The sequence below is a fragment of the Tenrec ecaudatus genome, chromosome 18 (genome assembly GCF_050624435.1).
Source record: "Tenrec ecaudatus isolate mTenEca1 chromosome 18, mTenEca1.hap1, whole genome shotgun sequence".
Lineage (NCBI taxonomy): Eukaryota > Metazoa > Chordata > Mammalia > Afrosoricida > Tenrecidae > Tenrec > Tenrec ecaudatus.
Genome location: NC_134547.1, coordinates 224,658 through 237,043, shown reverse-complemented (window position 1 = coordinate 237,043; position 12,386 = coordinate 224,658). Strand labels below are relative to the sequence as shown.

At 44.3% G+C, this 12,386-nt stretch overlaps 1 protein-coding gene across 1 annotated transcript; it reads left to right on the top strand.

Annotated features, from left to right (window-relative positions):
- Window positions 1–812: 812 nt before the first annotated feature.
- LOC142432760 (disintegrin and metalloproteinase domain-containing protein 21-like) lies at window positions 813–3,211 on the top strand. Its single transcript, XM_075538022.1, has one exon. It carries the CDS (start codon window positions 813–815, stop codon window positions 3,000–3,002), a length of 2,190 nt encoding a protein of 729 aa, XP_075394137.1. The 3' UTR covers window positions 3,003–3,211.
- The last annotated feature ends 9,175 nt before the right edge of the window (window positions 3,212–12,386 follow it).

The window sequence follows — 12,386 nt, the reverse complement described above, 5'->3', positions numbered from 1 at the left end:
ACCTATAAAGTCCTCTTCAGACTCACGAAACACATGCAATGGTGCTGAATGCAGGACGATCACAGGCCAGTGGGTAAAAAGTCTTTGGATCCAGGGGTGTTGTAAGCATCTCAGCGCTGACAGAGGTCTCTCTCTGGTTCCTCCGGCTTCAGAGGTCTGGTTGCATCAGGGCAGGTCCATGTGGCTTTTCCAGCTCAGGGCACTAGGGTAGTTCCATGTGTCTTGTCAGCTGCAACTTCTCCCAGGGAATAGCAGAGAGAGAGAGATGTGTCTCTCGCCTCCAAGAAGGAAGTACAGGATTTCCCAAAATTCTCAGGAGATGGCCATGCGCACGCAAAGGCCTCATTGAGTATTATCTGATTGACAAGCTGGACTCCACCCCTACACTCTTAATCCTCAATTGACAAACAATTATATATCTACCACAGGGTAATGTTTCCCTACACCTTTCCTCTTTCCCATCACAGTACAATGCTCCCAACCCCAACCCCAACCCCAGGTGGATTAGTGTCAAGGCCCAAACCACCCCCCACCTGTCCCACCTCCCAAACCAGCTGGACTGGTGTGCAGGCCCACCCACTGCCACGCCTGCAATTGTTAACTAATCCCCCAGGTGACCAGATGCCCAGCCCCACCCACCTACCCACCCACCCAGGGGCAGGATGTTGAACCCCCAGGCAGCACTGTGTTTGTTCTCTAGCAGTGCCTGCACAAGCAGGGAGGAGCCCCAGCACATGTTTCAGGCCTGGCTTCACACAGGAGCCTGTCTCTATCTGTCCTCTTTGGGCTGACGTCCTAGAGTGGCTCGGGCCATGGGGCATGCAGAAGGCCAGGTCACCCTCAGGGGATCCCTCTCCGTGCTTGGGCTCTGTGTGCTCCTGTCCCCAGTCCAGGGCTTGACAGGCCGTCCTTCCTGGCGCTACATTTCCTCTGAGGTGGTGGTTCCCAGGAAGCAGATGCCTCCAGGCAAAGGTGTGCAGGTGCTAGGCTGGCTCTCCTACAGCCTGAACTTCGGGGGCCAGAGGCACGTGATCCACATGAGGCGCAAGAAAGTATTTGGACCCAGACACGTGCCGGTGATGTCCCAGGACGACCAGGGAGCCTCGCAGATGGACTTCCCCTACCTCCCTCATGACTGCTACTACCTGGGCTTCCTGGAGGAGATCCCTTACTCCATGGTCACCATCAACACGTGCTACGGGGGCCTGGAAGGTATAATGAAATTAGATGATCTTGCCTATGAGATCAAACCCCTGAAGGATTCCCTCATGTTTGAACACGTGCTTTCTGAGATAGTGGCAGATGCCAATGCCATAGGGCCAATGTACAGACTCGGATACAAGGACCCCCCACTGTCGAAAGAAAACGTCAGTCCAGCCTGGAGAATCTCAAGCAAGATTTATGCCTCTCATGCAGGTGTGTTAGAAGGGCTTCCTTCAAGTTCTCATGAAGTATATGTACTATATAACAATGTATCACAGTGTGTCACATATTTGATAGATCTTACTTCCTTGGTGGACTCAATGTATAGGCATTTGGATCTAAAATTTCGTACTATTGGTTTACTTATATATAATACAAGGGACCCAACAAGCATGACAGACTATCGACATCCTGGGGGTGCATACTCCAATTATTACAGAAACACCATCTATCGTACAATACACGCTGCATATAGCTTCATAGTGACTAAAGATGGACCTCATGAACTTCAATTTGAAGCACATATATATGGCTTATGCACCAGTTTAGGCATGAACATGATTGGTCACCTGGGAAGACATTATATGTTGCTATCTGTGGTTATTGCCTTTCAAACAGGGAGGACTGTAGGTTTTTATGTTGATGTTCCTCAGTGTTATTGCCAGAGAAGGTCTACTTGCATCATGTTTAGGTATCCTCTGATAACAGATGTGTTCAGTAACTGTACCATTGTACATTTAGGGCACATATTTCTACCGAAATCCTCTTGTGTGTATCATTTTCCTCGTGCCTCCTTTAATGAAAGCCTAACAGATCATCGTTGTGGAAACGCTAGACTAGAGGGGCAGGAGCAATGTGATTGTGGCTCCTTTAAAGAGTGTTACAGTGACAAGTGTTGCACAACTGATTGTAGGCTGACCTCTGGAAGTGTCTGTCACAAAGGAGGATGCTGCACAAACTGTACCTACAGCCCCGTGGGCACACTCTGCAGACCTATCCAAAATATATGTGACCTTCCAGAGTACTGCACCGGAGTGGACTATAGCTGCCTCGAAGATGTTTATCTGCAAGATGGAACCCCGTGCACTGAAGAGGGTTACTGCTTTCATGGGAATTGTACTGACCGCTCCCTGCACTGCAAAGAAATCTTTGGTGAAAGTGCTGTGAATGCTGATGACATTTGCTATAATATCAACAGAAAAGGCAGCCGATTTGGACACTGTAGGAGAAATGTTGCACAGCCAAGACACCAGGCCTGTAACGCCAACGATGTTAGGTGTGGAAAACTGCAGTGTACCAATGTGACTCGTCTTCCGCTGTTGCAGGATCATGTCTCATTTCATCACTCTTTGATCTCAGGTGCTCATTGTTTTGGATTGGACGAACACCGTTCGACAGAAGCAACTGACGTTGGACACGTGAGGCCTGGTACCCCCTGTGGTGCTGGCAAGTACTGTACACCTGGTAGCTACTGCAATGGTACTTTAACTGAACTGAATTATGACTGTCACCCTAAGAAGTGCAGTCATAGGGGAATGTGCAACAATAAGGGAAACTGTCACTGCCATGTAGGCTGGGAGCCTCCAATATGTCTAAGGTCAGGAGCTGGTGGAAGTGAAGACAGTGGGCCCCCTCCACGCAGATTCAGGACAATCACACCAAGTGACCAGCCCATCTTTTATATGCGAATAGTGTTTGGTCGTATTTATGCCTTCATAGGTGCACTCCTCTTTGGGATTGCCACAAGTGTAAAAACCATCCAAAAAACGAAAGTTAAGAATGTGAATGTTAAAAAATAAATGAAATGTCAACCTTCTGATCCCTGTGGCTAACGGGAAGGATATTTTGTGAAAGGGTAGGAAAGAAGTAAAGGGATGAGAAAACTAAGATGTAGAGCTATACAGGCAATAAGGCATCCTACCCCACATCCTTGGTGCAGCCTGGATCTTTGCCATCACTACTCTTTATTCACCAGCTAGTCTCCAGTGAAATAAATATGGAAAATTCATTGCGTGTGTGCTCTGTGCATTTTTGTTAGCCACTGGAAGTCAAGAGAGTCTGGGTTTCTGGTTTGCAGTGTAGGCCTGAGTCAGCAGCTAGTCTGGAATGAGATTGGTTATTCCCAGTTTCGGTGGACTTTGACCCCATGCTCTGTTGCTCACTCATGACATGCCTGCAGTATTCTTATGCAGCTGGCATTTCCTGATCCTGTAGGTAATCTGCCCTCGTGTAAAGGAGATGAGCCCAGAGAACAGGAGGGTCACTCACAATGCACAGTGCTCTTTGCAGCCCAAGCCATGACTGTGGGAGTGGGAAGATGCACCTTATGGGTTCAAATCCCCACCCCCAGCACAAGTGCACAAACGTGGAGGGCAGCTTCTCCAGGCGAGAGCCTGGGACCCCAGGGGCAAATGCAGCCCTAATGGCATTCCATGAGAACCCTTTATTCCTCCCCTCTTCTTGCCTTCTCATTGTAGTGGACTGAGGAGGGAAACAGGCTTGAGCAGGTGGAGATCAATTGTAGGATCCAGCGTTTAAAGAACGTAAGGCTTTGGGGAATGGGAAACCAGATGTGCTGATTTTCTAGCGCTACCCTCGCAGGGTCCCACAAATGCATGGTTTAAAGCGACAGCCTTTGGTATGATTTCAGTTCTGGGTTCCTGGAGTCCAAAAGCAAAGTGTTGGCCAAGTCTCACTCTCTCTGACACTCTGGCAGAATTTCCCCCTTGCTTCTGTTGGTGGCCAGCAGTGCTTCTCTTGTGACAGCACGAGTTCCCCTTTTTTGAAGGGCTCTTTTTATTTTTGTTTATCAATTATTGCATTTTATTTGCATAAGACACAAGAACTGTACAATTCAAAGGTTTAACTTTATTTAAAAGAGTTTTGCAATCATCTCCACTGTGAATTTTCAAAGGTTTAAAAGATTTGGCCTAAACCTAGGAAAATTTTCATCCAGTTAAATGTTCATAAAGATTTGCGTAAACTGGATTTAATATCAAGGAAATCATACCCCAAACCAACAACATGAAAATTAAACAAAGAACGACCTTAATCCAAAACAAAGCAGAAAATAATAAGCACTAGTACATGTTGTAGGTGGGTCCCAAGAGAAAACAGTTGGCAAGATGTTACCTGTTACCCTCATGAAATTTGAAATCATCTACTTTGCAAAGCACTTTCTCTGAGGGAAGGGAGAGAGGGATGTACAATATCTGGGCCTGACCCCGATGGACAGCGATGTCCTTCCCAGTTGGTGACATGAACACTCAGCAAGTTATCAAGTCTTCATAGGGGTTCATCTTTCCTGGATTTCTTGTGTTTCCAGTTCCTATCTTCACCACTGTACATCCTCTGGTCTAACCAGGTTTGTAAGGTAGAATTGGGATCATGATACTGGGGTGTGGGGGGAAGCATTTAAGAACTAGAGGAAAGTTGTGTTTCATCGATGCTACACTGCACCCTCGTCTCCTCCCCACTACCCCTCTGCAATGGAAGTGCAGTTGGTTATTTCGTATCTTACCCTGTCCTTGTCTCGCTCCCTCATTTCTCTTATTCGTCTCCCTGCAGAGTGAGCTATATATCCAACCTTGTGATGGGCTCCTCCTTTCACCCCCTTTCTCCCCACCCCAACTATCTCCATACCCTCATGATATCACTACTTCCACTACTGTTCCTGAGGGTTTTATCTGTCCTGAATCCCATGTGTCCAAAGGTCTAATCTGTTTTTCCAGTTCTTATCTGCACCACTGTACATCCTCTGCTCTAGCCAGATTTGTTAAGTAGAATTGGGATCATGATAGTGGCGGGTGCGGGTGGGACAGGAAGCATTTAAGGATCTAGAGAAAAGTTGTATGTTTCATCCTTGCTATATTGCACCCTGACTGGCTCATCTCTTCCCCTCTTGCCCGCAACCCGTTTGTAAGGGGATGTCTAGTTGCCTATAGATGGGTCTTGGGTCCCCGATATCCACTCCCCCCTCATTCACAATTATATTATTTTTTGTTCTTTGAAGCCTTGTACCTGATTCCATCGTGATCAGGGCTGCCTTCTCAGGGGGACCTCACCCCAGATCCACATGGGTACCACTCAAAATACAGCATCCCCTCCCACACCCCCATTTGATCTCAGCTGTTTCGAGGTACCCTTTGACCAAGTGATCTACATTGTACTCATCTGGAGTGAATGATGTGTGTTTCTTTGGCAGTGATCTAGCTCTTTACCAGGTTGTCTGGTACCCGGCCAGAAGACTGGATGTACTGCTCCTTTTGTGCTTGACTAACTTTACTCACCATAATATCTTTCAGATCACTCTATGAGTTGTGGTGTATCATGGTTTTATTGCTGTTTTTTAGGTATATGTAGTATTCTATTGTGTGTATGAGAGTTAAAATTTCACTCTTCTGTTGATGGGAATTTTGGCTGTTTCCAGCTTCCTGCTATTGTGAACTGTGCTGTGATGAATATAGGGGAGCAAAGGCTGTTAATGATCTATTTAATTGCTTCGGGGTTATACCCAGTAATGGTACTGGGCTTTACATTTAGGACTTTGATCTACTTTGAGTTTATTTTTGTGCATGGAGTGAGATGAGGTTCTTGCTTCATTCTTCTGTGGGTGGATATCCAGCTTTCCCAACATTTATTGAAGAGGGCATCTGATTCCCATGTAATGTTTTTGTGCCTTTGTCACAAATCCATGGTCTATATGTGAATGTTTTTATTTCTATGTCTTCTGTCCTGATCTATTGACCCAAGTATCTATCTTCATATTAGTACCAGGCTGTTTTGACAACTGTGACTGTGTAGTAGGTTTTGAAGTCAGGTCGTGCATAACCTGGGCTTCTTCCCTTCCATATGAAGTTGGTCATCAGTTTTTCCATTTCTCTGAAAAGTGATGCTGGGATTTGGATTGCATTGTGTTTATAGATTGCTTTAGGTGGTATTAACATTTTCATTCTATTGAGTCTTCCAGTCCTGGAATGTTCTTCTATTTGTGTAGATCCCTTTTGTTTTCTGGTATAAATGTTGTGTAGTTTTCTTCATAGAGGTCTTTTTGTTGTTGTTAGGGTTATTCCTAGTTATTCCAGCCTTTGTGTGGCTATTGTGAATGGTACTTATTGCCTGATAGCTTTTTCTGTACTCCCATCACTGGTATGTTGGAATCCAATGGGTCTCCGCTTGTTAGTTTTGTATCCTGCAACTCTAATAAACCCTTCAATTGTTTCCAGCTATCCTATTGTGGACTCTTTAGGATTACCTGTATATAAAATCATATTGCCTGCTAATAGCGAAAGTTGTGCTTCTTCTTTACCCACTCTTCCACCCTTGATATCTTGACGTTGCCTTATGGCACTGGCTAAGACTTCCAGTGTGGAATAGAGGGGGGAGAAGTGGTGTCCCTCTGGGGTTTCCTTATTCAGTGGAAATGTTTTCAGCTTTTCTCCATTGATTATAATATTAGCTATTTTATTTTCTTTTCTAATCCTATCTTCTCGAGAGTCTTTATTAGGAATGGGTGTTGGATGTTATCAAATGCTTTTTCTGCTATACGTGATATGAGCATATGGTTCTTGTCCTTTTTATTGTTGATGTGGTAGATTATGTCAATTGTTTTTTGAATGTTAAACCATCCCTGCATCCTTGGTATGAATCTCACTAAGTCATGATGTATTAGTTTTTTGATATGTTGTTGGATTCTATTGGTTAAAAAATTGTTGAGGATTTTTGCACTTATGTTCATGAGAGATAACAGTCTGTAATCCTCTATCCTTGTGGGGTCTTTGCCTGATTTTGGAGTCAGGGTAATGCTGGCTTCGTAGAATAAGTATGGGAGTTTGGTATCCCTTTGTATGTTATAGAAGAGTTTGTATAGGATTGGTGTCAGCTCTTCTCTGAATCCTTGGTAGAATTCTCCTGTGAAACCATCTGGACTCTTTTTTTGAGTTGGGAGTTTCTTGATGACCTTGTCTTTTCTTTTGCCATGGGTCTGTTCAAGTTCTTAATGTCCATATGCATTAATTTGGGGAGATAGTGATTTTCCAGGTAGAAATTATTTAATTTGTTGGAATGTAGTCATTCATAGTACGGCATAATTAACCTTTTATTTCATTAGGGTCTGTTGTGACTTCCCCTGTTTCATCCCTAATTCTAGATATTGACATTGGGTCCTTCTTTTCATTGTTACGTTTACTAATGTTTTTTGATTTTGTAGATCTTTTCAAGGAACCGACATTTTGCTCTGTAGATTTCCCCCAGTATTCTATTTTTCCCCAGTTAATTTGTCTCCACTCTAATATTTATGATTTCTTTTCTTTTGCTTTGGAAGGATTATGCTGTTGACTCTCTTCTGGCTGCTGGAGGAGCTGAGCAAGATGCTGACCATAATTCTCTCCCCTTTTTTCCTGTGTGCATTTATTGCAGTAAAGTAATCTCTGATAACTTCCTTTGCTGTTTCCCATAGGTCTTAGTATGTTGTATTGCTGTTTTCATTGGTTTCTAGGAACTTCTTAATTTCCTCTCTAATTTGGACTAATACCCAATCTTTTTTGAGAAGCCTGTTGTTAAGTCTCAAAGTGTTTGTGTTTTTGTACTTTCCAATTTTTTTTTGGCACTATGGACAGAGAAGGTGGTTTGAATTTTCTCAAGCTTGTCTTATGTCTCAGCATGTAGTCTATTTTTGAGTATGAGCTGTGTGCACTGTAGAAGAATTTTTTTTTGCTTTTGATTCGAGAGCTATGAAAATGTCTCTTGGGTTGAGTTATTTGATTGTTATTCAGTTCCTCAGTTTCTTTTGTGTGTGTGTTTGTGCGTGTGTGTTTTATTTATATATTATTTTTAAAAAACGTTTTATTAGGGGCTCATACAACTCTTATCACAGTCCATACATATACATACATCAATTGTATAAAGCACATCTGTACATTCTTTGCCCTAATCATTTTCTTTTCTTTCTTTTTTTTCTTCTCTTTTCTTTTTTTTACATTTTATTAGGGACTCATACAACTCTTATCACAATCCATACATATACATACATCAATTGTATAAAGCACATCCATACATTCCCCGCCCCAATCATTTTCAAAGCATTTGCTCTCCCTTTAAGCCCTTTGCATCAGGTCCCCTTTTTTCCCCCCTCCCTCCCCGCTGCCCCCTCCCTCATGTGCCCTTTGTAATTTATACATCGTTATTTTGTCATATCTTGCTCTATCCGGAGTCTCCCTTCCCCCTCTTCTCTGCCGTCCCTCTCCCAGGGAGGAGGTCACATGTGGATCCTTGTAATCAGCTCCTCCTTTCCAACCCACTCACCCTACACTCTCCCAGCATCGCCCCTCACACCCTTGGTCCTGAAGGTATCATCCACCCTGGATTCCCTGTGCCTCCAGCCATCATATGTACCAGTGTACAACCTCTGTCCTATCCAGCCCTGTAAGGTAGAATTCGGATCATGGTAGTTGGGGGGAGGAAGCATCCAGGATCTGGGGGAAAGCTGTGCTCTTCTTCGGTACTACCTCGCACCCTGACTGACCCATCTCCTCTCCTATACCCATCTATGAGGGGATCTCCAGTGGCCGCCACTTGGGCCTTGGGTCTCCCACTGCACTTCCCCCTTCATTCAATATGGTATATATATATGTATATATACACATACACACACACACACACACACACACACACACACACACACATATATATATATATACACATATTCTTTTTTTTTTTTGCATGATGCCTTATACCTGGTCCCTTAGGCACCTTGTGATCGCACTGGCTGGTGTGCTTCTTCCATGTGGGTTTTTTTTTGCTTCTGAGCTAGATGGCCGTTCGTTTATCTTCAAGCCTTTAAGACCCCAGACACTATCTCTTTTGATAGCCGGGCACCATCAGCTTTCTTCGCCACATTTGCTTATGCACCCATTTGTCTTCAGCAATCCTATCATGGAGGTGTGCAGCCAATGATATGATGATTTTTTGTTCTTTGATGCCTGATAACTGATCCCTTTGGGATCACTCGCTCACACAGGCTGGTGTGTTCTTCCATGTGGGCTTTGTTGCTTCTGAGCTAGATGGCCGCTTGTTTATCTTCAAGCCTTTAAGACCCCAGTCACTATCTCTTTTGATAGCCGGGCACCATCAGCTTTCTTCACCACATTTACTTGTTCACCCACTTTGGCTTCAGTAGTTGTGTCGGGAGGGTGAGCATCGTAGAGTACCAATTTAATAAATGAAAGAATTCATGCATTGAGGGAGTGCTTGAGTAGAGGCCCAAAGTCCTTCCACCACCTTAATATTAAACCTATAAATGTAGACACTTAGATCTGTTTCCCCATCCTCATATATATGTTTGCATGTACATGTCTTTGTCTAGACCTCCATAAATGCCCCTTGACTCCCCGCTCTTTCCTCCATCTCCCTTGACTTTCCTCCTGCCCCCCACCATGCTCCGTCCCCACCTGGGCTACAGCTATACCTCTTCTCTACGCAACCTTCCTCTTGATCGTTTCCCATCAGGCCTGCCATTCCCCCCTCACTACCATTTTGGGTCCCATGTTGTTCCCTTGTCCCTGTGTTTATTAACACCACGTCCTTACCCTCCTCCCCCTCCCCCACACGGAACTGTCTATCCCCCCCCGTAACTGTCTGTCCTATTGTTTTTCCTCCAGATAGTTCATCCAGCCTGTCCTATTCAGACAGACCTGTGGAGACACTAACATGCACGAAGACAAGACAGAGGAAAACAAAGCCACAGTATACAACCAGACAATAAAACAACAAAAACAAACCACTGACAAAGAACAAAACAAAACACTTCACAAAAGAAAGGCTTGTAGTTCATTCAAGGATCGTTTGCTGGCCCTTAGGAGCGTTTTCCAGTCCAGTCTGTTGGGGCACCACGCCCTGGCCCTAAAGTCCACTTTCAGCATTCCCTGGGACCTTGCCACTCCATTCCCTTGCTGTTCCACTGCACTCCCCCAGTGCTTTGCCTCGGTGTGGTGAGATCAGGTCAGGTGCAATTCCCACACTGTCTCCGGTGCTGTCCGCTGTATCGCCCTTAGTCACTGAGGGGCATCATGTCTCATAGTAGGGCCAGCCATGTTGTTCTCACTGTGGACTGGCCGCTCTACTCAGGAACATCATCCTCACGGCCTCGTGGGCCAGGCTGTGTTCCACTGTCTCCTCCTGCCCCTTCATCTGCTCCCGTGTGCTCTGATAAGATATGTCCATCTCCCGGAGCTGCAGAATCAATGTCATCCTTTGAAACCAATTCTTTTCGGGGGAGGGGCAGGAATCCACTTAATTTTTGGTGCTGAGGCCAGCCTCCCAGACCTCTCCACTGGTTCCCTACTCCACGCCAGGATATTGCATTCACACCTTGCGGCACTGGGTTGAAGTCTGGTCCCACTTTCCCTGTGGAGATATAAACAATACCCTCCCCTTGAGTGGATTAGTGCCCCCTGCCCCCACTTCCCTTTTCTTGCTTATATGCATCCTTTTGTTTTCCTTTCCCCACCTCCTCCACTGTTGTCTACCATGTGCATCCCTGGGTTTGATCTGGTCTCTGCCATACTACACAGTTTTCACCCCAGAAATGCTTGTATACAGTAGCTTTTTCCCCTATGCCACATTTGCATTAAAAAAATTTTTTTTTAAATACTTACCTCAGCGGGCTTATGTTGTACTTGTCCTTTTGTAACTGACTTACTTCGCTTAGCATGATTTCCTCCAGTTCTTCCCTTGCCGCTATGTGCCTCATACGTTCATCACTGCTTTTTAGTATGTATGTATATACCACAGTTTTTTAATCCAATCATCAGTTGATGGAAATTTGGGCTGCTTCCAACTCCTTGCAATTGTGAACTGTGCCACAATGAACATTGGAGCACAGATGTCTGGTCTTGGTTTGTTTCTTGCCTCTTCTGGGTATATGCCCAGTAGGGGGATTGCTGGGTCATATGGTAACTCTATTTCCATCTGTTTTAGGTATCGCCAGATTGATTTCCATAGTGGCTGTACATACTTACAGGCTCACCAGCAGTGGATGAGAGTTCCTGTCTCCCCACAGCCCCTCCAGCACTTTTTGCTTTCTGATTTTTTGAATTGGGCTACCTTTGAGGGTGTCAGGTGGTACTTCATTGTTGTTTTAATTCGCATTTCTCTTATGGCTAAAGATCGGGAACATTTTCTCATATGTTTGTTGGCCATTCGGATTTCTGTCCCTGTAAAATTTCTGTTCAAGTCCTTTGCCCACCTTTCAAGTGGGCTATTGGTTTTTTCTTTTTGGAAGCTAGCAGAGTATTGTAGATTTTAGTAATAAGGCCTTTGTCTGATGTGTCATTGCTAAAGATGTTTTCCCAGTCTGTGGAATCTCTTATTACTCTCTTGGTGAATTCTTTAGATGTACACAAGTGTTTTATCTTCAGTATATCCCATTTGTCAATTTGTGCCTCCTCTGTGTTTGTGTCCTTCCCTATTTCTGATAGCCTGTGTATACCCTGCGCCAAAGTTCTCAAGTTGGTCCCAATTCCCTTATTGATGGCCCTAATAGTTTGGGGTTTAACTTCAAGGTCTGTGATCCACCTTGAGTTTATTCTTGTGCATGGAGTGCGATAAGGGTCTTGCGTCATTTTTCTGCATGTGGATATCCATTTTTTCCAGCACCACTTATTAAAGAGGGCATCGGCTTCCCATTTGATATATTTGGGGCCCTTATCAAAGATTAGCTGTGTGTATGCTGATGCTTTTATTTTGGGGTTTCAGTTCTTTTCCATTGGTCTGAGTATCTGTCATTGTACCAATACCATGCAGTTTTGAGAACTGTGGCTGCATATTATGTGCCAAAGTCAGGTAAAGCAAGCCCTCCCACGGTGTCCATCTTCTTGAGGAGTTCTCTGCTAATTCTGGGTTTCTTCCCTCTCCATATGAAGTTGGTAATCAGTTTTTCCATTTCTTTGAAGAAAGATGATGGTAATTGTATCGGGATGGCATTAAACTTATATAGTGCTTTTGGCAGAACTGACATCTTAACTATATTAAGTCTCCCAATCCAAGAGCATGGAATATTCTTCCATTTGTTGAGGTCGCTCTTGGTTTCTTGTAATAGTGTTCTATAGTTTTCCCTATATAGATCTTTTGTTTTTTCAGTCAGGTGTATCCCTAGATATTTCAGTTTGTGTTTGGCTATTGTGAAG

Bases quoted from the DNA above. Each gene is read 5' to 3' on its own strand.
- LOC142432760 (XM_075538022.1), top strand. From the start codon at position 813: ATGGGGCATGCAGAAGGCCAGGTCACCCTCAGGGGATCCCTCTCCGTG.